Source organism: Cygnus olor, chromosome 7 (genome assembly GCF_009769625.2).
Source record: "Cygnus olor isolate bCygOlo1 chromosome 7, bCygOlo1.pri.v2, whole genome shotgun sequence".
NCBI classification, from domain to species: Eukaryota; Metazoa; Chordata; class Aves; order Anseriformes; family Anatidae; genus Cygnus; species Cygnus olor.
In genome coordinates, this window is record NC_049175.1 from 35,841,674 (window position 1) to 35,866,579 (window position 24,906).

Sequence of the window (24,906 nt, forward strand, 5' to 3'; positions counted from 1 at the left end):
CTGTGAGAAGCGAAGAAGAGTTCTTTCTGATAAACAAAACATGCATACTGAAAACAGATTGCTGTATAGAGAGTTCCAAGATAATAGGATTATCTAATACTTTTAATGGCTACAGAGCTAATAAAATATTTTTTAATTAAAAAAAAAAAAAAGATTTCCGATTAAAGTATCAAGAAAACTCTATTTAAAAGAGTATGGAAATAACTGAGAAGAGTTGTCATTTTGCATGCAGATTTGATGAATGATCCAAAAAGAGAGGATGGTTTTGAGTATTGCTCGATTTTTCAGCACTACTGCCATTTTGGTTCCTACAGAACTACCGTGAAATTGCTACCATGAAATTTCCGTTTAATATAATCAGAATATTCTGGGTTTTACTGCACCGCCATTTACTGGAGAAATTGTACTGCCATTTACTTAGTATTCAACTGCATTAAATATAAAACAGTATTTGTTCATTTGGATTTGCCTAAATTTGTTTATTTGGATTTTACACATACATTTCAAGTAGATAAAACCTTATGCTATCAAATACATGTAACAAATTGTTTAGAGATGATGCTGGTCCATTGAATTCAAATATTTCCTGGTTGCTTAAATATTAATTAGTTATCCGGTGTTAAGCATAGTCAGGATTCTTTTACTTCTTCTTGTTTTTTGTTTGTTTTGTTTTGTTTTGTTTTACACTAGTTATGTCATTTAAATGTGAAAGCAGTCTGGGAGCTGCAGTAGTAAAACTCTTAAATTTAAATGTTTGGAAAGGACTTCAGCAGTGTTTGCTGCATTAATGTTTCATAGTTTTCATGCCCCTCTTTACACTTTCTTTCCGCTACCAATGTATTAAGATGCAGAGACAATGAATTTATCGGATGAGTGGGAGCACCCGAGCAGGGTGCCCAGCCCCAGGTCCCGGTGGGTTTGAAGCTCTCCAGGAGGAGCCCCCAGCCCCTCTCTGGGCAGCCTGTGCCAGGGCTGCGGCACCCGCCCAGCACAGACGTGCTGCTGGGGGCCAGGGGCAGCCCCCGGGGCTCCAGCTTGGGCCCGAGGCCTCTGGGCCTGGCCCTGGGTGCCGCTGAAAGGAGCCTGGGTCCGTCCTCTTAGCACCAGGTGTTTATGGACATGGATGGGATCCCCCAAACCTCCTTAAATACAGCATAACCGGCCAGTCAAAAGTAGTGATTTTCACCGCTATTTGGCATAGGTGTGGCCTCATAATTAATATTGTATACAGCTCTGGACTCTACAATATGAAAAGGTCCTTGAAAAGTGTCCAGAGGAGGGCAGCGGAGCTGGTAAGAGGGCTGGAAGGCATGTCCTGTGGGGAGAGGCTGAGGACACTTGGGTTGGCTTGCCTGGAGGAAAGGAGGCCAAGAGGCAGCCTCATTGCTCTCTGCAGCTCCCGGCAAAGTGGAGAGGGAAGTGCCGGCCTCTGTTCCCTGGTAAGATGTGACAGGATGCACAGGAATGGCACAAAGCTGCACGAGGGGAGGGTCAGACCGGACATTAGGAAGACATTTTTCACAGTGAGGTTGATCAAACACTGGAACGAGCTTCCTAAAGAGGTGGTTGATGCCCCATGCCTGTCAGTGGTCAAGAGACATTTGGATAATGCCCTCAATAACATGCTTTAACTCTTGGTTAGCTCTGAAGTGCTCAGGCAGTTGGACTCAAACTTTTTAGGTCCCTTCCAATTGAACAGGTCTACTCTACTCTACTCTACTCTACTCTACTCTTTCTATTCTCCAGGCTGAACAGTCACAGTTCTCTCAGCCTATCCTCATGGGGTGGTGCTCAAGTCTCTTGATTATCTTGATAGCCCTTTGTTGGTCTCAGAATTTGCAGTGTGTCTCGGTCTCTCTTGTATTGAAAATAATGGAGGAAATGTATAGAAAGAATGAAGTCTTACTGTGGGATTGCCGGAACTGAACCCAGAGGTGTTGACCTTCACGCTAGATGCTGGAGTGGTGCTTTTCCTTGTAAAGAAAAAAAAAAAAAAAAAAAAAAAAAGGCTGGCCCAATTTACTTAATATTTGAAAGCCAAAGGGCTGCTTTGCTGGTAGATACTTTTTCCTTTGAAGCGCAATTCCAATAATTTGTTTGAAAAGCAGAACTTCATAAATACCTGGCTGTGGCTGATGGTGGCAGGTTGCTGGGCTCAGTCCAGCTGTCCAAAATTGGTCTTCAGGATGGCAAACGCCAGCATGATTATTTCATTTGCTGCTGAAGAACATGAGGAGAGAAGCAAGCTTTGGATGCTGGTTTGTTTCCCCCACCTTTCTGTTTCCTTTAGCCTTTCTTCAGGATTGGTTTTTTACCTTGGGTATGTTTTTTATGCCTATCAAAGCCAGCTCCTGGTTATTGGCTGTCTGTCTGCTTCCTCTCTGCAAGCAGCCACTGTGGAGCGTATCAACGCATTGCTATGGGGTTTTCTCATCCAAAAGTAGCTTGAGAGGGCTCAGGCTGGACTTGAGGCATCCCCGCTGCATGGGGCACTTGTCCTGCGCTGCCTCACAGCACGAGTTCAGCCGAGCCTGGAGGAGGCAGCACAGCTCTGGGGAAACTGAGGAAGGAGGTGAGCTCTCCATGCAGTGAGTTAGCTTTAAGGTTTGTCAGAGTCTGTAAAGCACACGGTAATGTTCAAGAGGCTTGATTATGGTAAATCAATCACTGTTAAACCTGCTGAGGGGAAACCGAAGTTAAGCGCTTGAAAAAGTTTTTACAGCAGCAAAAAAATATTTAAATATTCTGCTACTTGCACAATCCTGAGATTTCAGAACTGCCCATGTCCATGAAAAGTGCTCAGGCCTGCCCAAAGTATGTCTCTCAGGTGTGTCTTCACTGCAGACCAAATGACAGCACGAGGACTGCCTATGCCACACGTGCATCTGCAATGCAAGTAGCATCCCCGGTACCTGCAGCTCAGCAATAGTGTGAAAGGGTTTCTGTGCCAGGGCTGCACGCTTTGGGAAGCTTGGCTGCTCCCTGCAGTTACTCTTGGTGAGTTTGGAAAGAGTTATCTGCCCTTTGGGGCTTGTGAGGAGCATTGAAAGGCTACAATAAACAATGAAGATGTTGATTGCTCTTTGAAACGTACACAGGTTTAGTGGTGTAAGTGAAGGAGTAACGTAATGGTAGATCATTTGGTCTGACATCTCCCCTAAAATTATGGCCTGAGGTCTTGCGTGGCCACCAGGCAAGCTGGGTGCAAAATCTGATGCAAGCTGAGCTTAAATCTTCAGCAGAGATGTGGCAAAGAACTCCTCCATCCAGCCTCAGTCTGACGGGAGTGCTGCCTACATACCGGCGTTGCTGTCACTTGCATTAATGGGCCATTGTGCCATCCCAGTCCTACACGTAAAGGAAATGATTCAGGGATGAAGAGGAGCAAAGCTGTGCAGGGAGCATGGAAGGAGGACAGCAGGACACGCGCTGTTGTGTAGATACTGCCGTTAGTTCCCTTTTTTGTTGTGGTTGCTTTTGTTTTTAATGCTAGCACACTGAAACTAGGAACATCCTAACCCTGAAGGAAATGGTGATGCATTTCCAGAAAAAGCCTTACAGACATCTGGGACAGCAGTGCAGGGAATAAAGCAGGGAAGAACCCGTGAGTCAGACTCGGTGGGTGGCAGGGGAAGCACGAGGGGTTGTCACCATCCTTCTGGTGACAATCCTCATCCTTTGCCAAGTTGAAAGTCCCTATTTCATTGTAGTTCTGAAATGTACCCCCTAGACAATTGTTTTCATGTAGCTGCGAACAGAAAACCATGTGGTTCTGGGCCACTGCTCTCTTTGTGTTGGAGCAGCAGGAAATTTTCCCCAGCATGGCTGTGGTACAGAAGATGCTTTAGAAGACATCTGCCTTTTCTGCATGTACTTACTCATGTTTCAGTTGTCAACTTCGGAAGCAGCAGTGATTAAAGAAATATTTCAAGTCTCTGTTTCAGTCTCCCATTAAAATCTCCCAGATTTTAACATATATAGAGAGTTATATTGGCCAAAGGTCTTTCCATCTGTAAATCTACAGTGGCCTAAGCCCCGTCACAGCTTTCTGTTGCAATTTTTGGGTTGTGTTTATGAAATCACCAGTGCAGACACAGAAGAAAATACAGGTAATAAATGCAGCTGTTTAAAAACATGCGATGCCTTACATGCAGGCTCTGCAGAGGTGAGGCCACTGATGTGCCACTGCAAGGCTTCAGAAATAGATGTGCCCACAAATGAGGAAGAAAGAGCCATTCATGGATTTTGACCTCATCTCCTTGTAGGGGGAGAGGAAAGATCTCGTTGCAGAGAATTGCACCAGTCGTTGCAGGGCTGCCCTGTCCTGAAAGAAACGTGGCAGGAGGCTGCGCTGCTCCAGGGTTGCACTGGAAGCTGTTCGTGGCCCTTGTTCATGAATCAGTTTTCCAAAGTCCCCTCAAAAATAGGGTGTGAGATGTGTCAGCTCTTCGGAAAGGAAGAGACAGGGGATTTTGTGTTGTGTAATGGACTGAGGGAAATTTTAATTCCCCCGTGACTCAGATTTTTTGCTGCTTGTCATTTTGTCTTAGCCATCTTGAAACAGAACCGATTATAAGAACTAACAAAACCCCCAAATCCTGGAGGATCTGAGATATTCAGTCTCAAATTTCCAAACTACAGAAGTGGGCTAAAGTGGTTCATTTTGACCGTGAAAGGCAAACACATACTTCTTGTTTCTTTATTTGCCAGATCATTGTTTCTATAGAGAGTTCAGTATTGCTAAATGCTGCACAGAAATTGTTAGGCTGCTTCTGCCTGATGTGATTCCATCCAGACAGTACCTACAACAGTGATTTTCTGAAAGCCTGTCAAGTGCTGGTTTCTGATTACGATTTTGTCATGCCTGTCACTTTTGTCTTCATATACCACTGAAATGTCAAGTTTTATGTATTTTATTGCCTTGCCTTTCTTTGTACTATTATGTTGACTGAGGTAGCTTCTTTCCTTGTCTGCCCTATGGATATGCCTGTAAAGGAGGTTTTATTCCAGGCCCTAATATGCTACTTGCGAACCCTCACATTTCTTCTCTCCAAATTTTATTTTTCCCCTCTTTGTGGAGTTTCTTTTTAACAGTGTTAATCAAGCTTGCCTCCTGCTCTCTCACCTGTGACTTAAATATGACTAGGCTCATTTGTTTTGAAGCGGTGATTACCCACGACGTGGAAAAATACTCTTTGGTACGGGGCTGGTGTTGTTAGGAGAACCACTTTGTAGTTTTAGGTAGTTATTGTAATCTTGTGATTGAATGATATTTTATGTCATGGCTTGTGGCCTATTCAAAAAGTGTTTGCTGCAAGTAAAATGAAAGAGTTGAGGTAAGCGTGAATGCAAGAGGTGTTAGAATTACTGCTGCCTCTCTCCACGTTCAAAGACCACTGTAGAAATCGTGAGGAACTCATTAGGGATGTGTAAATGTAATTTAAAAAGAAAACCACCAGCAACCAAAACTGCCTTCTTTTTGGAAGAGCATACGATGGTAAGAAGGTTGACAAAAAGAGCTCAGGAGGAATGCTGAGGAAGGCTGCTGTACGGACAGAGGAGCGGGGCCCCAAGACCCATACTGGCAGATGCCATGAGCACAGGCTGCTACCGCAGGGATGTCGTCCAGTTGCGATCGAGGAGAGCTCTGCCCACCTGCACGAGCTTTGGGCAATAATTCCCGGCCCCGTCTGCCCCACCCCGATGCTGAAACTTGGGTTTACGGGCCTGGTCGGAAGGAGAAACAGGCAGCAAGGCTGTATTTTGCTTGCTGAAGACTAAGGCTGAGAGTTTTGTTTGCTTAAACAAAACATGCTCTCTTTTTTTGTGATTTTAATGTGTTATATGTTGTTCCATAGCATTAAAAGGTTACAGAAAGCACATTGAAACATTGAAAATGTGAAGTGCCACATACATTGGAAAAAAAACACTGTTAACAGAAGGGTGAGACTTGCAGTTCATACTGGATATAACATAGATTTGTTTTTATCTCTATTCTGAGCATTTATAAAAATCCCTGCCCGTATTTGCGTACATCATGGCGTGTCACATTGGATAAGTTACACGTGTTTTAAACAGACGCCATGTCTTTGGAGTAGATAAAGTCTAAGCAAGGGGTGGCACTCCTGGATGATTTCTGGCTGGCTGAAAAGCAGTTGCTGTGCACAAGGATACTTGCGCAAGGAAACCTGTTGAATGGGCTTGAAATGTAGTTCAGGACCTTGCAGCACTTAAACTTATTTTAATTACAAGTAAATTTTTTGCTAACCAGTCATCCCCAAAATATACGTGACACTCTCAGCAACAGATAGTGAGTGCTCTGCGCGTGTATGCCTTTGAGGGGTAAAAAAAAGCTTTTAATTTCAGCTTTGCATATATTAAATAAATTTGTGATGCTGTTTAGTAAGTGCAAGCAGATTGTTGCATAGAACCAACGATTTCTGATATCCCAAGCTGTTTCTGCCTGTGCTGGATGAGGCAGTCTGCGTCTGTACCGTTTCACATTCACTGTCTTTCATTTTGCAGACTCTACAGAGGAGAACAATTTACACAAGGACCTGCTGACTTCCATGCTGATCTTGCTGCTGGTGTTCATCGTCTTCATTCTGTTGGCTGGCTATTTTTTCAGGTACGTCTGCGTGGAGCTCTGCGTGCAGAACTAGTTCAGTCTTGTTCTGATATGATCTAATGAGGAAACGAAAGCGTGCGTGCGCATGGTGCGGCAGGAGCCTCCATCACAGCGCAGGGCAGGGAGCCGTGGTGCTAGCGGCTCTCACCGTAGCAGTTCACAGGAAGATGAACAGAAACAGTTTCTCCAGGCTTACGTGGTTGGTAAAGGCTGAGTTGGAAAAATGCATGTTACCTTTAAACCTAGTTTCTCAGACTAACGTGGCGTATATATTTAAGGTTCAGAAGACATCGGAAAGCTGTTGTGAACTCCGGTGACAAAAAGATGCCAAATGGGATCTTAGAAGAACAAGGTAAGGAGAGATTTGCTTTCCTTGTCTGTGTGAATTGTGTGTGTGCATGCACACATTCTGTCGTTCATCAAGAATTCAATTATTCAAGCGTTAATTATGCTTGCCTCTTATTTTATAATGTAAATTCTAAGATTATTAATAAAGAGAAAATAGTAAAAACAAAAACAACAAAAGAGGTCCATATTTATCTATTCCTCTATCTCTGTCTGTCTGTCTATCTATCTATCTATCTATCTATATCTATCTGTATCTATCTATCTTAACTTCCAGTTTTTGGTTTTAAATAACTTTCACTTTATGTTGTGATGCAGCAAATACTTCTTTGTAAATGTTCTTCAGGTTCTTTATAAATGTTTTATTAGGATGCTGACTGAGATCCAAGTTTCTGGCACTGTGATCATTATATTAGGAGAAAGGATTGTAATATTTCTTCTTAAAAGTAAAAAAACAAAAAAACCAAAAAACTTTTTGTGAAAGTAGCAAGTTGTTCCTGCACATAATCAGAGGCAAGCAAGGGGATGAGATAGGGATGTGTTGTAAGCCAGTTGGACTAAAATAAAGTACTCCCAGGAATTGATAAATGTTTTCCCCTGGCTTTTTTGAATGTGCTGCTTTTATTTCCTTGAGCAGGGAGCCCCCAGGGCTGGTGGCTCGGTGGGGCTCAGGAAGTTCAAACGTAGTACATGTGGAGGAGCCATTAGTTTCTTGCTTATAAATTTTGTGGCCATAACAAAGAGGAAAATGTCATGAAATGGAACAGTTACGGTGGTTCTTTCTGTCAAATCCACAATGCTACATCTGAACTGAAGACTTAGTTAAAGTAATGTGGAAGAAAAAGTCAAGAAAGTCAGGCTTCTAAATACACCCCGGGTGCTTCCTGTTCAGTCCCGGCAGTTGTGCACAAGCCCAGCTGAACCTGCTCTGGAGTATCTCCGTGCCTGTCCATCAGTGGTTCATGCACTCATTGGGAGGGTTTAGTTTTGAAGCATGGCTGCTGGAAGTCATGCTCGTCTACCAGGCTACAGGTGCCCCTCGCCTTATGTGTGAAGTAAGCCAGTAGTATCTCCTGCGGATAAATACCAAAAATTGTCCCTCCGGTCCCTGCTGTGCTGCAGAGTGGCTCTCGGCTGCTGTCTGTTCCTCATCAGGGGAAGCAGGGGATGGGGAACCTTCTTCTTTCCTAAACAAAACTTGGTCGCAGCATAATCTGGTGTGAGTACAGAAACCATTGATTTTACCAGTAGTGGTTCTACTTGAGCTGAGTTTGTCTTGAAGAAGTCACTTGGCCTGTGGCTTTGGTTTCTTATTTCATTTAAAAGCAGCTTCATCACTGATTTAAGTCTCGTTTGAGGAGTATGTTTTGGCATCCGCCAACATACAAATTAATTTGCAATTTGAATTAATTTATTGGTGTGCTCTGAACATGGCTTTAACATTTATTTTCCTTGAACTGACAGAACAGCAAAGGGTGATGCTGCTCAGCAGGTCTCCTTCAGGCCCAAAGAAGTATTTCCCTATTCCAGTAGAAAATCTTGAAGAGGAAATAAGGATCCGATCAGCAGATGAAGGGAAACTGTTCCGGGAGGAGTTCAATGTAAGTCATCAGATTTGGGGTGAACAGCTGCATAGTGAAAAATAGGGAGCAAATCAAAATGTCTGCAAATGTTAACAATTTGTTAAAAAATGTTGTATGTGTGATGCGGGTATCTCAGAACCTTAGCACGTGTTATGTGAGTGTGCTGGTACAGTTTGTCCTCCTTTAACACTTTTTCATTTTGTCTGGGTCAATTTTGAGGCCGAAATGCTGTTTTTATTGCATTGCTTGGGGCATTTGAAGAGGGGGATGTTCTGCTTCAGCGTTCATGTCCTGGGCATTACCCCTCTGCACGCCGGGTTGCACTGCCCTGTGGCAAAATCTGAAAGGTTAACTGCTGTGTGAGACTGTGATGCCAAATTTGTCGTATATAAACTCACTAGCATTTAAAGAAGGTCTGTGGTAGAGAGTAAAGTGGAATAAGAATCTCTTTAGCTTTGATTTTCTTGTTGATAGGGGGAAGCAATTTTTACAAGTGAGTGCCTCACCTCTATGGGAAGTACATAGGGTAGAAGAGAATGTGGCCTGTAATATTGCCCTAATGAGGTTTGGGGTTTTTTTGGTGATTTGACCTTTTGCTCTCTGTTATTCTCCCATCACTTCCCTTTTTGTAGGTCTTGGTGCCCTAGCAGATACATTTCCATGAAGTATCTCAGCTGTGAGGGTTTCTCTTTGAAGTGTTGCCTTAGCCAGAAAGGAGATTCTGTTTTCTGCCTGTAACCCAAACTTCAGCTGTGTGTGGTTGTGACAATGAGTCTTAACCAGAGCCTGTGGTGAGCTGCTGCAGAGCCGGTGTCCATGGGGAAGCATGGCACTGCCAGCCCGCCCTCGCATGCCTATGATTTCATGGGCCCTTACAAAACTTTCATTATTTCTCTTCACTTCCCTTAGCAGCAGAAGCAAGTTGCACAGAGCAGTAGATTAAATGTCAAATACAGAGTTGTCAAAGCCAATGCATGCATTAATTAGACAGTCTGTTATGTTACCTTCTTAATTGGTAGCATATTTATATCTGCAATTTGTTTGATGGTTATATTTAAAAGATATAATTTCTTTGCCTTGCAAGAGACACAGCGTTGTGGAGATATTTATCTAACTCGACAAAATGAATGTGAAAACTAATTTGTCAAGATGCACAGTTGTGAATTTTGACTCTCCTGATTAATATGTTCCACAGTCAGGAGTGAAACAAGCAATCTATTTTTATTTTAAAACCTGCTCTGCTTGGATCTTTTTCTACATCATGCTGCGAGCGGGTGAGCTTCTGTCTGCACACAAGCTCCAAGTCTGAAAACTGTGGTCCAATACCTGTAAATGAACAGGCACGTGTAGAGCAGGCTTGTAAATGACTGGGGGTGATGGTACATAACGTCTGCTTGATGGGTTTTGTGCTGTTTTTTTCCCCCATTACATTGCCTGTGGCTGCTTGCGTACATATATGTGCTGCTTGCTCAAGCCTGAGAGGGGAAGGAAAGGTGAAAATTGAGCATCAGTGATCAATATTATGGCATAAAACAGGAAAACGAATAAACAGAAGTCTGCTGTTGCGATGCAAGAAGGAAAACAGTTGAGAAATCGCGACCCGCCAGCACGGCAAGGCCTATGTGCCAGCCCCTCCTTCAGAGGCCCAAATTCAGCTCCTGCCAGGTACCAGGCCATGGCAGCCCAGCAGGCCGGCCGCAGGATTACCTTGCTGGGCCTCTGTAACATCCCGGGGGACACAGATACATGGTCTCCCTTGAGAATTTGAAACAGATTTGGACTGAAGTTGGTGTTTTGGCACTCCTGCGAGCCAGCAGCGGCTGCGCATGTGCACCGCCCAGAGGAGTTGGGCCCCGAGGGATTTTTCTAGTGAAAGTAAAACAAAGCAAGCACTGGTAGGCAAACAGTGCACAGCAGATAGAAAGGATTTTTGAGGACAGTTCTGTTAGATTTATGGGCCTGATTGTGTTCTTCAGTACTGTTGATTTCACCCTTAAAGCCTAAACTACCCTAAATTGCACACGTTGCACTTCTACACTGAAATAGCAGTTTCCTACCCTCGGTATCTTCATTTTATTAATTTTATTTGATTCCTTTGTAAACATAGGGCACTAGGAAGCGTGTTTTCTTCCTTCACAACAAAACAAACAAAACAAAACAAATATATTCCTTTCTGTCTTGGTCCCTCAGATAAGTTTTACCTCTCTTTATTATCCATAATGCAAAATGTGCTGGCTATTCGTTGAAGTGTGTGATGGCTAGGTCTCATTGCCTCAATCTTCAGATTAATGTCTGAAAACCTTCCTAAGAATTTGCTTTTGAAGTTTTAATTTTGATTTAAGATGTCCCTGTGGTTCATGCAGTGAAAAAAAATGAGAAAACGTGCTGATGCTTGGATAGGTCATACCGCTCTATCACTTCACGGAGCTTTTTAGGGTTCCTGTGAAGTGGGAGCAGATAAGATCGCAGTGACCCAGTACCCACTGAGCAGACAACCCAGTGCCACCAAGACTCATCAGCTCCTCATGATGCGTGGGAGGATGGAGGGGACATGACCAAGTGCATCTTTGTTGAATCTCATCTTCCTCTCTGGAGGTGGTTGGGTTGTGAAGCCCACTGAAATGGGCTGTGTCCTTGCATGGGGTCCAAAGCACTCCTTAAGCAGTGCGTTGTGACATTAGGAAATGTCCACAGAGGTGTTGTGGCCTTGCAGAAGTGAGGAGCAGGGACTGGAAAGATTACTGTGGAGTGATAATTATTTTTCATGCATTTTTTACATAAAGATGCAAGACTAATATGACGTTTCATTGGGTATTTTTTTGGCTAACTTCAGAATGAGTGTTAATTATTTACTGTTGTGCAAAACATAAATTCAATTTCTGTTTCTTAAAATTGTAAATGTATTTTGATTAGTTTTAATTAGCAAAAGCATGGGTTTCAATTGAATAAGGAGTTAGGCAATTTACTAGAAGTAGCTTTCTTTCCTAACTGGTAGTTCTTTTTTCTTTTTTCTTTTTTTTTTTTTTAACCTTCTCTCTCCTTTCTCTTACATTCACAAGTTTAAGTGATATAAAGAAAAAAAAAAAAAAAACAGAAATGCAAGTTGCTGTTCTTTCTGTGTCGGTGAGGTTCTCCCTCCTTTCCTCCCTCCCCCTTTCTATCCTATGTAACCCTGACAACACTGATTTCTGTTTTAAGGGGAAAGTCCAAACAGTGCTTTATGACAGACAAGCAGGGACAGTTGCTTTAAGCTAATTCTTAAAATACAGTAATTTCCCAATTTTCCCTTCCCCTAAGTGATTCAGAGTAGGCTGAGCAGATTTGGGGGATGTGGGGGAGGTAGAAAGGGGGTGGGAGAAGGAGGTTCTGTGCTCCCAAACTGCTGGGATTTTACCACACTGTGATCCAACATACGCTAGCATTGTTTGAGGAGGTAAACGTAACAAACCTGATGGACCTCCATGCTCCTTTACACTGTTTGTCATGAGCGGGGCATCTCAAAGTGCAGGGAACACGAGTCTCATGCCGTGTCTCTGGATGAGCAGCATTCCTTGTTTTTCCATGAGCCTTTTCCTTAGCAGCCACATCTCTCCAGCTTGCAGTGAAGCCCCCATGGCCTGTTGGTGATGGTATCCCATCAGCATTGACTGTGGAGATGGAGCAGTTCCACCTCTGGCACCTCCTTCTTTTTATCTTCACCATCTTCCTCTCCATTTCTCATTTCTTCTTTTCATTTGATTGTTCTGAAAGACTTTTTTTTTTTTTTTAAGCCTGACTAAATTTATCTGCAGCCTTAGATCTTGCTGATTAGAAGCAAAATTTTTTACTTGCGCTCTTACACTGAGCTTCAATACTAAAGAATTGTGATTTATTTTTTTCCTGCCTTTCTGCCAGAGTTGGAGCCTCACCTGTAGATCTGGACAAGACGGTTGATATTTAATGTTCTCAGCACTGAACTATTAACTATCAAACTCTGTTTCTGTTATTGAACCAACTGCTATTGCTAAAAGTAGCTATTGGAGCAGAGCTTGACAGAGCGATGCATCCGCATGGCTGGGTCACGGCGCTATGAATCATGATGGCAGATGGCGTCTTAAAGCAGCAGCTCAGATTTTAACAGTCTTCTAAATAACTGTGATTTCTGGTGGAAAAATTACTTATTTTTCAAAACTGCTGAACTCATTTTCTGCAGTGAAATCTGCCAGGACATGGTTTCCTGTTTTAGAGTAATGAAAGTTATTTTTTTGGAAAAAATAAAATATGTTTAGTTCTGTTGGATGAGAGGCATTATGTAGAAATGCAGATTTTTCCTATGCTGTGTGCAGTCAGCAGTTAGCTATTTTATAACACGTTGACTCTTTGTATCTTTTTTCAGTCATTAACACCTGGATATGTGCAGGGGACATTTGAAATGGCAAATAAGGAAGAAAACAGGGAGAAAAACAGATATCCTAACATCCTTCCATGTAAGACGTTACCTTTTCTTCTAAATCAGACGCTTTATCTGTCTGGCATTGAGTATGGTGGTGGTGTTCATTTGCTGAAAATACTCAAGTAACATAATTTCACTGGTCACAGGTGTTCTTCATATCTCTGTAAAACCTGTTCATTTTGCTGTGGCATGTCTAGCCGTTGATCATCTTACTTTACGTTTTTTTATAATGCTTATCAGGTGTTGCGATATAAAACCTATAACAGTTGGTGTTCTACCTAACGATTATATGTCAAACTGGTATTTCAGGGTTGAAATAAAATAGAGTGAAGTTTGGGCTTCCACTGTTCTAGAGATGCAGTCCCAGTAACCCTCAAGTGTGAGGACAAAGCAAGATTTCTGTGGAGGAAGTTTCTTAGTGAGAGCTGGGGACAGCCTGCAGCTGCTGCTGAGTTCAGCAGGGCCCCCGCAGCTGCCTTGGGCAGCGGTGTCCTCCTCCAGGTCTGGCTCTCGCAGCCACAAACCCTTACGAAAGTGCTGCGGTTTGCAGCGTGCATGTACAGTCACCATTCCCAGGCTCTGGCAGGAGGAGGTGGAGGGCCACCAAAACCCACTCGTGGTGTCCACAGGGTTTAGCTGGAACAGAGCAGAGCACCTCTGAGCCACCTGGGGTCCAGCCTGCGGTTTAGGAGACAGCTGATGCTAAGCCTGTCCCGATATTTGTAAGGAAGTAACATAGTGAAGACTGATTCAAATGCAAATGTGCTTGTAATGCTTTTTTTTTTTTTCCCAGATGATCATTCCAGAGTGATTTTGTCCCAAATAGATGGAGTCCCACCTTCAGACTACATTAATGCGTCATATATAGATGTAAGTTCAGTTTTCCACTGCTAGCCAAACTGCTAACTTTTACTGTAAGTTAATATTAAATAGGCATTTTTCTGCCAGCACACGCTGACATTTCATTTTTTAACTCTATGATATTTATTTCCATAGGGTTATAAAGAAAAGAATAAATTTATAGCAGCACAAGGTAATTCATTCTCATCTCTCTATTATGTGCATTTTATGGCTGAACGTATTTAATTTTAGAAGTTTTATAAAGGTTATTTTCGGGTTCAGATGGTGGCCAAATGTGAGGTGAGCTTTAAAGGTTAGACTGTAAATGAAAGTGAAGTGAGCATGAGGGCACCCACTGCCTTTCAACCTGCAGGTACTGCTCTTAGCTTGGAGCATTGCCTTTCTCCACTTCCATCTCCACTTTGTTTCTCTCTTCTTTTTTCTCATCTGTGTGTTTGGGTGAGGAAAAATAATTCTGTAAAAGAAAATAGGATTTTTTTTTCTTTTATTATTTTTTTTTTAAATATTATTGTTACTATTTTTAAGAAATAAGCAGTATGGGTCAAAGCATGAGTAGTTTGTAGTAAACAGTTCTGGGTGGGCACCCAGCGCAGGGGGCGTTGGCGCGTCCCGTGGTGCTGCTGGTCTTTGGCACATCTGCTGAGCAGAGCTGTGTTCTGTGTGCAGGACCCAAGCAAGAAACGGTCAATGACTTCTGGCGGATGATATGGGAGCAGAAGTCTGCAGTTATCGTCATGTTAACAAACTTGAAAGAAAGGAAAGAGGTAAGGAGCTTTCAGCGTGACAGAGGATGTCTCTACCAAAGTTGTGATCCAAAAGTAGCTGCGGCTGCTCAGCACCTGGCCAGCCGTGTATCTGACCACTTCCTTTTCCAGCCCCGAAAAGGAGCTAAAAGCACATCTGAGCGCCTGCTAGTAAACGTACTTTTAATTTCCCAAAGTACAAATTTATGCTAGTAGATCTTGAGGACGAAATTCTGATAGCTGTTTTTGTCCTGCGTAGCCCATAGCCAAAGGCACATTCTTGTGCCTTTGTTTTTTGTCAGCATAGCACTGCACTTGCGGGTGGTTTTGGTTAGAAATGAAGAGAAAAACGCTGTTCATTTGTATTCTGAGTATTATGTTTCAAAATCCTTTCTGGGGCATGCACACAACAATTGAAAAACAAGGCTGCTTTCTTGTGAGCAGCTTTCTGCTGCTTCCTGTTCCCACATTCCCCCGGCGCGCGGTGCTCCTCCTGTTGTGTGAGACTTTCCGTGCGTATTGGCTGAGCACCGAGACGCAACGAGCTTCAAACATTTAACTTCTCTCCTGCCTCGCAGATTTTAGAAGCTAAGTCAAAACATTAAGGAAGTGCACCATCACGAGAGACTTTGACAAGAGATGCTTAAGTAGTCATTTTTTTTCTTCTGGGGGACAGTTTGCTACCCTGTTTGTGCTACAGCCTTGTTGTATAAATACCTAAAGTCCTCCAAACCACGCACCCCAGAAGCAAACCTCGTTTCCCTGGTAGCTGTGAAAGCCAGGAGGCAAAGCAGGCATAGACCAGCAGATTGCTGGTGCCTGTTCTGCTGCTCAGAGGCGACCTCTCCTGCCAGCCGTGCTGTGGTGGTGACAGCGGCACCTGCCTTGGGAGCGCAGTGGGCTGTGCTTGGCTTGGGGGAAATGGCACGCTGGCCTTCATGAGTGGTTTTGTGTTTTATTTATTTATTTATTTAAAACAAGAAAGAGAAGATAATTCAGGTACTCTCAACTCACAGCAGTGATGAGGAAAGGCTCTCCTTCTTTGCCTGTTCACCATGGTACTTCCGCTTTATTTTGCTGTAATTGTAGCATTGCTTGATCGAGCTCTCGAACAGCAAAGCAGTCTGTAAGAAGAGCTTGTTTCCAGTCTGAGAAGCCAGAATCGTTAAACTGTTAAACCTCGATGTTCCTGATGACTCCTACATGAGGACTCCCTCACATTTCTCACTGACTACACCCAAAGCTTAAAAATAAAGGGTCAAGACATCAAAGTTCTCTCTCTATCACCAGAAAGCCCCCCCCTACTCCTCCCCTCCCAGTGTGGTTTAGATCTGGATAGTTTAAAAAACAGCTTCAAAGCTTTTCACACCCTTCTCTGCATAAATTTAATCATCGATAGCACTGGCAAAGTGTTAAAGCTGTCTTCTGTCAGATGACTAACTCCACATACTCTAACGTGTACTTCTGTGCACAGTTTTCAAATACCTCCCTTGTTTTGTGTGTGACCAGCAGTAAAGCCAGATTCAGTGTTACAAAACGCACGGTGTGTTTGTACAGGAGAAATGCTATCAGTATTGGCCTGATCAGGGGTGCTGGACTTACGGGAACATCCGCGTGTCGGTGGAAGATTGCATCGTTCTCGTGGACTACACCATTCGCAAGTTCTGCGTTCAGTCGGTCAGTAACAATGCTCCTCTCTGCATTCATTTTAACTTTTAAAGCAAATTGTTGCAATGTCGAATTAAAATAAAATAAATTTGAAAAATCTGTTAAACATTTGCAAATCAAGAAGGATGCTGTGCCGCATCTGGGCCAGCTGGTGAGCTCTGTGTGACAGCATGCATCGCGGCCACGGCTGTTTAATGAATTGCAGTAGGCTCCGCTCAGGTTTCTTCTTGCCTGTAGCTAAGTGCCACGGCAACTCATTCATTTTGATTATCAAGGAAAGAGAAGAGGAGCAGAGTGTTGAACTTTTGGGGACAAATTGTATAGATAGATAAATGAGTAAATTTGAATATAGGTGGGCATTTGGAGCGGTCTGTGGATACCGGCTGGCCAAAGTCAGACAGCATTACAGCTCGGCTTCTGCCGTAACCTTGGTCTTCAGCACAATTAAAGCTTTAGGTCACAAGGGAGACAGAGATGTTGACTGCATGCACATCCACAGTGTGTTGCCTCTTACAGGGACAAGCTTCTAGAGATCCTCACCCCTCAAAGGGGGGTTGTTGTGTTTGTAATGCAATTACAGTCCAACGCAGATTGAAGTCTTCAGATTGAATCATAATATTTATTTCAGGTAGTGTGTCTAGTGAGAGCTGATAAGCTGTGTACAGCCGTATAGAACTACTTTCATTTTATTTTTCATGTATGATACAGAGTGCTGATAGTCAACACAGGCTACATGAAGCAGTGGATAATACTCATAGCTGTCCTCTAATGCGTTGATGTGAAATGTTTATCCCCATCTTTCAGCTTTTCATGATAAAGCAGTTTGCTAAAGTTGGCATTTGGCACCTCATAGTGATGCAGGTCTTCAATGTTTAGAATGAATTTGCTGAGTTTCATGTGAAGTTGCTAAAAGAAGTGTCATGAGGATTTTATAAGAGAAAAAGGGCTTGAGGTTTGATCCATTATTTGCATAAATTGTGAATCTTATTCTTCACATATCGTAATTTGGGATTACTCCATTTTTCTCTGCAAACATGCGTTTTAGGAATATATGCTAATTCTACTCCGTGTTCATATTGTACATATGCTGTAAGTGTCTAATCCTTGAGTCAGGATCCAGGTGTTGCAGGAATACAAGTCATAATCATGGGAGTTTGTTTATAAATCTCGGCATGGAAAATGAGATGTCAAACTCAGAGTCTGTGTGTTCCCTGCAGCTGCACGACGGTTGTAAAGCACTGAGGCTTGTCACACAGCTTCACTTCACCAGCTGGCCCGATTTCGGAGTGCCTTTCACACCTATTGGGATGCTGAAATTCCTGAAGAAAGTCAAAACGTTGAATCCTGCCCATGCTGGGCCAGTAGTGGTTCACTGCAGGTAGGTTTGCACTCTTCAAACCATTCCATTAGTTTGGTCTGGGGTTACACGTGGAATATTTAGGCTGAATGTTTATTTTCTGCTAATAGGCTATGAGGTTTTTTGTGCATGCATGTGTACGTATGCATATAAAGGTCAAGACTATGCTAAGCTTTTTAGAGCCAGGGGTAAGAACAGTTTCAAAAGATAAGTCTTTGCTGTCACTTTAATACTCAGACAGAAGGTTTTGTTTTATCCATGGGTGATCTTTGGTATAAATATGTTCTTTGTCAGAAAAACAGACTTGTAATACAAATCTGTGACCTTTGCCACTAAATGCTCCTCTGAGAATTCATCCTCCACTTTTCCCACAATAAAATTAGTTTGCTATGTAAATTGTCCATTAAATGCCTAGAAATTTTGAAATAAAGGCTTGCATTTAAGAGACTGAAATGCTGCAATTTAAGAAATGTACTACATACCGATGCAGAACATAATCCCACTCATTCAGTCGCAAACACACGAACTTGCTGCTGTTAAAAGTTTGTGCTAAGGTGTTTGAAATTAAATGTTAATGAAACCACAATCAAAAAATCATTTTTAAAGGAATAATTACAATCTCTGTAGCAACTGTAATGTTACAATTGAGCAAGAAGTGTCTTTTTAGGAACAATTATCATATCGAGCGAGGTTAGAGTGAAAAGAAAAGCAGCTTTGTCTTCCTGGGTTTTGTTTTCAAGGAAATGGTTGTAGATTCATTTATTTCTTTCATTTTTGTTACTTTTGCTGGACATCTAGAAATACTCCGAGAGTCCTTGAGGACTCCCTGTGCACTGAGAAGAGCATGGTTGTCCTGCCCAGCCAGCCTCTTGTTTTTTTGTTTCCACGCAGGCCTTGCCATGCTTGAATTTATCTTCTCGCCCATGTGTCATACATAAGAGTCTTAAAGAAAAGCCTCAGAAGGAACAAGACTTTGGTGGCCTCACATAACTTTTCCTTTGAGAAACCCACTATATTTTTTCAGCCTTTAGCTGTGATGTTCTGTGGAGACTCATACTGGGTTTGAGCTTTATTTTGAACCAGGAGGAAGTTCTGTGTTTAATTTAATCAAGAAAAGTAGAGACAAAATAAAGATAAATCTCTGCAGACTTTCAATGAGATATTTTATATTTAAATATACTGGTCCAGCAGCATGCAGTAACTCCACTACATGCCAGGCGGGGGCTTGTGTGGCACTTTGGCCTGATTTAGAAGTAACGAATGAGGAAGGTGACACTTAATTTCCGCTACAGGCAGGATATGACACGGTTGAATTGTTGGGAAAAGGAAAGGGAAACTCATCGATAGTGAGTAATCGTGCATTTTGGGGGGAGCTTTTACAAAAATATCATCCAGTCATTCTGAGTAAAAACTGCTCAGTCAGAGATTTTTGAAGGGTAATAAAAGGCTAATTTGGCATTTGGAAGTAAAGAGCAGTAGGTAAAATACTGGGAGGGGAGGGGAATTGGCAGTTTCTGCCAAAACACATTTTTGTCATACTAAATCGGATGCTGGTCTGCAGGAAGCTGACTGCAGGCAGAGGGGACGTGGGCACCCACGTGCGAGGGACGAGAGAGGGGCCAAGGGGTGTGAGCCCAGCGGGTGGGTGGCAGAGGGCCAGTGCGAGCTGAGGGCACATCACGGCCAGAGGTGGCCTCCAGGACACATCAGGAGGAGGAAAATCTCCATCAAGTGTGAGTCAAGAAAGTAGGGCTCGAGGTGGAGTCGGCTGCTGTGGGAGAGGTCAAACGTGAATGAAAGGAAGCGAGAGGGAAGGGAGGCCTGGCTGCACTGAATGGCCGCATGCGGTAATTGTTTTCTTTTGGGATGATTTAAAACCTGCTGTTTCCTTGCTGAAAGTTAATCCTGCGTCTTTTGGGCACGTGGGGATGGGGGGAGAAATGTTTGTCGTGGTTCAGAAGGTGTTTCGGGGCGTTACAGCAGTTGCTGTATGAAGTAAGCTAACAGGAGGTTAAGGGAGAGCTATTAATGCCTAGCACAGGATGCCATGCCCTTTTCCTCTGAAAGGAAGAGCTGAAAATTGGGAGCGATATAATTTATAGTAATCTTGCTCCCTCTCGTGGCTGTTGAAGGATATTTAAAAATATATATATTTGGGGATAGCTGTGTTTGGAAGTGTAGAACTTGTAACAGCAGTCATGCAGAAAAGAGAAAACGAAGAAAAATATTTAAAATTTAATTTTAGATAATTATTTTAACTGGTCAAGCACAGGTTTTGTTTGTTTGTGTGTGTGGGGGGGGGGGGGGGGGGGGGGGGGTTGTTTGTTTGTTTCCAGAGGTCTAAGAGTAATATAATTTTGATCTTGCCATTTCTAAGCTGTTACAAGACGTAACTTTTTAGGTTAAAAACTTAGATCCTTTTCTGTTGCTGTCACTACTAAAATCAAAAATGAAAACTTGTGTTTCACAGTGAGTATTTCAGTTCAGTAGAAACAGCACAAGTTCTACCTCTGTCCTTGCTGTAGCAATTCTTGCAAACTTTGTAGTTCAATTAATTATTTTTTTTCCCTCTTTTTTAAGCGCTGGTGTGGGCCGAACAGGCACGTTTATCGTTATAGATGCCATAATAGACATGATGCATGCTGAACAGAAAGTTGATGTTTTTGAGTTTGTTTCAAGAATCCGTAATCAGCGTCCGCAGATGGTTCAGACTGATGTAAGTAGTAGTCAGCTGAAACTGCAATTTTTCAAGTTTCAAGTTTTCTTCAAGTCGATTAATGTGCATCTGTATCTCCACTGTGATATTCCCTGTTCTGTTGCACACCTGGGTAACTGGGACATGAGCAAAGCCCAGAAGAAGGGTAATGCTGGGGAAGGAGATAGAGGCACGTTCAGTCTTTGGCATGGAGATCACTGTAATGCACGTTATCTTGTGGTATCATGTCCAGGGTTTCCCCTTCCACAACTGAGCTGACTTTAAGGAGTGATGTAACAGGAACTCTGTTTTAGCCTAAGGTATACGTTGGTCAATGAGTTGTAGGCCAAATGAGATGAATGAAAGTGCCAGACGTGGTGTGGTTTGGCTTCCTTGCCGCGCAGTATGCTTCTATGCCCGTTGTTTGTTCCAGATGCAGTACTCCTTCATTTATCAAGCCTTACTTGAATACTACCTCTACGGCGACACGGAGCTAGATGTGTCATCCTTAGAAAAACATCTACAGACATCACACAGTGCAGCGCCAAACCTTGTCAAAATAGGGCTGGAAGAAGAATTTAAAGTAAGTATGAATGGCCTATGCTCTAAGATTTTCAAATGTTGAAACACTCAGGACAAAAAGATACTTCAGAAGCAGGAGAAGGGCAACCGTGAAAGAAAGGGACTGTCAAGACTGGACCACCCATTTTATAGTGTATCAATTGGGAATGGATCCTGTGGGATCAGTGAAGGAGGCCTTGCCTTAACATCCTGTTCGGAAAATGCTCATTCAAACCTTCATCATTTGATGGATATTTTCCTGTATGCATTTGGTTTGCTTGTAGAAGAAAAATGGAATTATTCTTTCAGTCTTGTACTGGATGCCAGATCAGATACTGCTGGAAAATGGAGCTGGGTTACATTGACCGAATTGGCACGTCAACAGAAACGTTAACTCAGTCACCACTGTGACAGCAGAGTGAATTATGGAGAGTTTTCAGGTTTTGTGCTGAATATCCACAACTACCAGGAGGGAAAAATATATATAAAAAAATGGAGAGATAAGGCATTCTTGTTTTGTGGAGAAGCCCTGACTGGAGAAACCAGTGACAGTGTCTTTCTTGATCCCTGTTTAAAATAGACTTCAACTGCACTGAGGAAATAGAACTTTTCTGTGACATTTACTACGCTAAAAGACTTATTCTATATATGGGTCGAAGGCATTAAATGAATCAGTCATTTAATCAAATGAATTCAGTGTTAACTGAATTTCTCTTTTTCCTTTAAAGGATTAATTTAATCAGAAATTGGGAAGTGGGAAAAGAAAATGAAGTAAAAAGTACAGCAACAAGTTCAACATTCAAAAGATTTACGCTCTTTGAGGGAAGGAAGCAAGTGAACACATTGAGTATTCCACTTTTTCCAGAACTCCTAAGTTGTTTTTTTTTTTTTCTGTCCACTGCGCTAGCAAGGCTGCACAAAGTACAGAAAGCAACGTTTAGTTCGGCTGTGTATTCTGAAAAGCATTTATTTAGATGGCCCAGAAGCACTGAACTAATCTGCACAGAAGAAGAGCAGAACTCTGTTGTAACCACTACCAGACTCTCTGACATAAAGTCTGTTAAGCACAGCATTACAGAGTAATTGAACAGTGATTTCTGAGATACAGGGGTTTCTTTTTATTGGTTTGCTGCTGGTACTAGAGCTTTTGCTGGCATTAGGGTGTGCTGCTGCTCAGTGTCTGACAAATACAGAGAAGTACCTGAAAAATTGCTTGCAGCTTGAAAATTAAATTAAAATAAATGTAAACTGAATTTGTATTAAATAGCTGCTGAAATGCAGCTGTGTAACTACAGTCATTAATGGGCAGGTCCCAGCCCAGCAGAAGCAGCCTGTTGATGTTAGTGGGCACAATCTCTACTACAAAAAAATTTTGAGGCTAGGGCAATGTTTGTCGTCTGGGAATGCTGTCATCCTGTACTGAATAAATAACAGAGGATACCACTATCCTCTGGTCCCTCTGCTAGCAAAAGCCAAAAATATATAGAGCCTGGTTACAGTAGGTGGTGCACAGCCGCCCCTAAATTCATGCAACCTCGTTATGCCCAGTGGTGTGTCTCAGAGTTTTAGTAATCTGAAAAGGATCGTTATGTTGCGAATAACAAGGATATGAGTATGAATGCATATGAAATCTGTTTGTGCTTGGATGATAAGGGAAGTGAAGTTTATGAAAGAGAAGTATTTTAGCACTTGAGAAGAATGTGGAAATGAAACGGCCGCTATTTCAGCGCTGGGCTTGCAAAGCTCCTGGGCAGTGTCTGGAGGGGCAGGAGTGGAATGGTGTTCGGTGTGCTCGTCAGCCTTTCTCTGCTTGCTTAAAGGCTGGGAAGACAAAAATGAAATTCATTTGATAAAAAGGTATGCAGACAGGTTTTCAAAAGTGGCTAAATTCGTGAAACTCAATTTCTGAATCTCAAATTGAAGAAACTTTTCAAAGGGCGTGGGCACACTGTGCTTCTGGAAGCCACGCTCAAATAGTCCAAAAGTGTCATTAAAAAAAAATAAATGAAAACCTGCTGTCATTTTATTGCACTTAAACTTTACTGGTATGCTTTGGAAACGTGTTCAGATTCTCAAAAATATTTTTTAGTATGAAAAAAATTATATAACCGTCACTCTTAATTATACTGTACAGACAGGGCAACAGAGTGGCTTTTCTGAAAAGTCAGCCTGGCTTTGACTGTAGCACTGCTCTGTACCTGATAACGAATCCTCTGGGTACAGGCTATAAGGAACGTGGTGAGAAGAGAACCACTTCTGTTTCAATTAGTCCTCATCGTCGTCTGTGTGTTTTATTACAGAAATTAACAAATGTCCGAATAATGAAAGAAAACATGAGAACTGGCAACCTTCCAGCAAATATGAAAAAAGCTAGAGTCATCCAGATTATCCCATGTAAGATGATCAACTTTATCTATAGAAACAAGTGCTATAAGTACATGGCTATCCTAAGGTTGTCGTAAGTAAACATTATACCTGCGTGTTGACACCAGCACACCTCCTATCAGAACATGGCTGTGTTGGCTGGGTCCAGAAGATGGGAAAGCCCAGACCTGGAAACCGTAACTCTGCAAATTATTACTGCATGTGCCTTAAAGAAGGAAAAGTTGTAACTTTTTATGTACTACCTGTAAAATTCAAATGCTTTGAAAACTCTTGCACTGTCCAGAGTGGTAGTTTTTGTTTTTGTTTCATTTTTAGGTAGACCACATTTCTGAGGGTTTAGTTAGCTTCCCTTTGGTTTTGTCGTCCTCTTTGCAGACATGGCTGCTCAATGTTTGGGCAACGATACAGACAGAGTATCCTGTCCCTGTAAAGTGTAGTGTCCTTATGGAGTGTCTGCACACAATATATTTATTTATTTTAACTTTATCAATGTAAAATATATAATGAGCAGATATTTTTCAGGATTGAATGAAATAATTCAGCAGTTTCACCCACTAAACCAGCGTACTTTCTGTATGTTTCCTTGCCCAGTCTGGAGCAGCACTGTAATGTCTGCTCATGAAAATAAGTTTCAGACCTTGCTTGCCATATCCTGTGTGAATGTAAAAATAAACCACAGAAAAGCTAGTGCTCTCCTCCACTCGCTCAGTAAATCCTGGATAAGATCTTTAAGACACTCTTTCTGGCTTCCAGCTAAAACGTTTGTTGTTGTTCTCTCACAAATGTAAGAGTGGAGCAGTCAACATACAAAAGAAAGAATAGACATGTGTTTGTTTGTTTTTCCAGATGATTTTAATAGAGTGATTCTGTCAATGAAAAGAGGGCAGGAGTATACAGACTACATCAATGCTTCCTTCATAGATGTAAGTACAAATATTTTTGATATATTTAGGCTACAAATCAAATATTTTGCTGTTGCTTGTAAGTCTTCTTAAAGAGACATGGCCAATTTGGCTTATGAAGAACAGTGGCTTTTTTGTTTGGGTTTGGCTTATAAGAGTTTCCAAATACGTTTCTTATCTGGCGTTTTCAATTTCAGTTTAAATAGTTGTGTAATTTAAACATTGCTGATGTGAGATGTATAAACTAAGGTTTGTATTAAGTCCTAAAAAACCAGGCAGTGAAACAGGTTCTATTCTCTGCATCCAGGTTAACAGGTATCCTGACTACGTGGTTTTCTAACTTAGAGGGGGGGTGGGGATGGAGTACATATTTAGCATGGGGAAAGGCTTTCAGAGTGTTTGGAGTCAGGATTTACCTGGGGAGACCTGCAATAATTGCCAGCTTTGTTCCTGGCTTCCTCACGGAACCTGACCAACGCCTTCCACTTTTATTTTTATTTAAATATGAGAATTAATTATATCCTAAAGCAGTAAAAACCTATTAGTGACTGAGGACCGTGGATACTACAGCTATGAAGATCACATCAGTATGTAAATAAAACTGTAGCTCAAAAACTATAATGTTAATGCTGTAGTGAGGGCAGTGGCTGCAGGTGTTCACAATCTCCTTGTGGAAACCTTCAGCTGTCACTGCAGAACTCCATTCCTTCAGCCGTGACTGTAAAAATCATAAAATACGACTCAGG

The 24,906-nt window shown here is 42.2% G+C and overlaps 1 protein-coding gene across 9 annotated transcripts in view; it reads left to right on the plus strand.

Annotated features, from left to right (window-relative positions):
* Nucleotides 1-24,906, plus strand: part of PTPRE (protein tyrosine phosphatase receptor type E) — a 100,882-nt gene that overhangs the window by 62,670 nt on the left and 13,306 nt on the right. For 8 of the 9 annotated variants that reach the window (XM_040563073.1, XM_040563072.1, XM_040563066.1 and 5 more), the window contains 13 exons: nt 6,526-6,628; nt 6,907-6,980; nt 8,438-8,574; nt 12,932-13,022; nt 13,782-13,858; nt 13,985-14,021; nt 14,516-14,613; nt 16,150-16,269; nt 17,478-17,638; nt 20,198-20,333; nt 20,746-20,895; nt 23,174-23,267; nt 24,105-24,181. In XM_040563073.1, the coding sequence (XP_040419007.1) occupies nt 6,526-6,628; nt 6,907-6,980; nt 8,438-8,574; nt 12,932-13,022; nt 13,782-13,858; nt 13,985-14,021; nt 14,516-14,613; nt 16,150-16,269; nt 17,478-17,638; nt 20,198-20,333; nt 20,746-20,895; nt 23,174-23,267; nt 24,105-24,181 (1,355 nt within the window). Of the gene's footprint in view, nt 1-6,525; nt 6,629-6,710; nt 6,828-6,906; nt 6,981-8,437; nt 8,575-12,931; nt 13,023-13,781; nt 13,859-13,984; nt 14,022-14,515; nt 14,614-16,149; nt 16,270-17,477; nt 17,639-20,197; nt 20,334-20,745; nt 20,896-23,173; nt 23,268-24,104; nt 24,182-24,906 lie in introns of those variants that run through there. The other variant, XM_040563071.1, reaches the window with a different exon arrangement.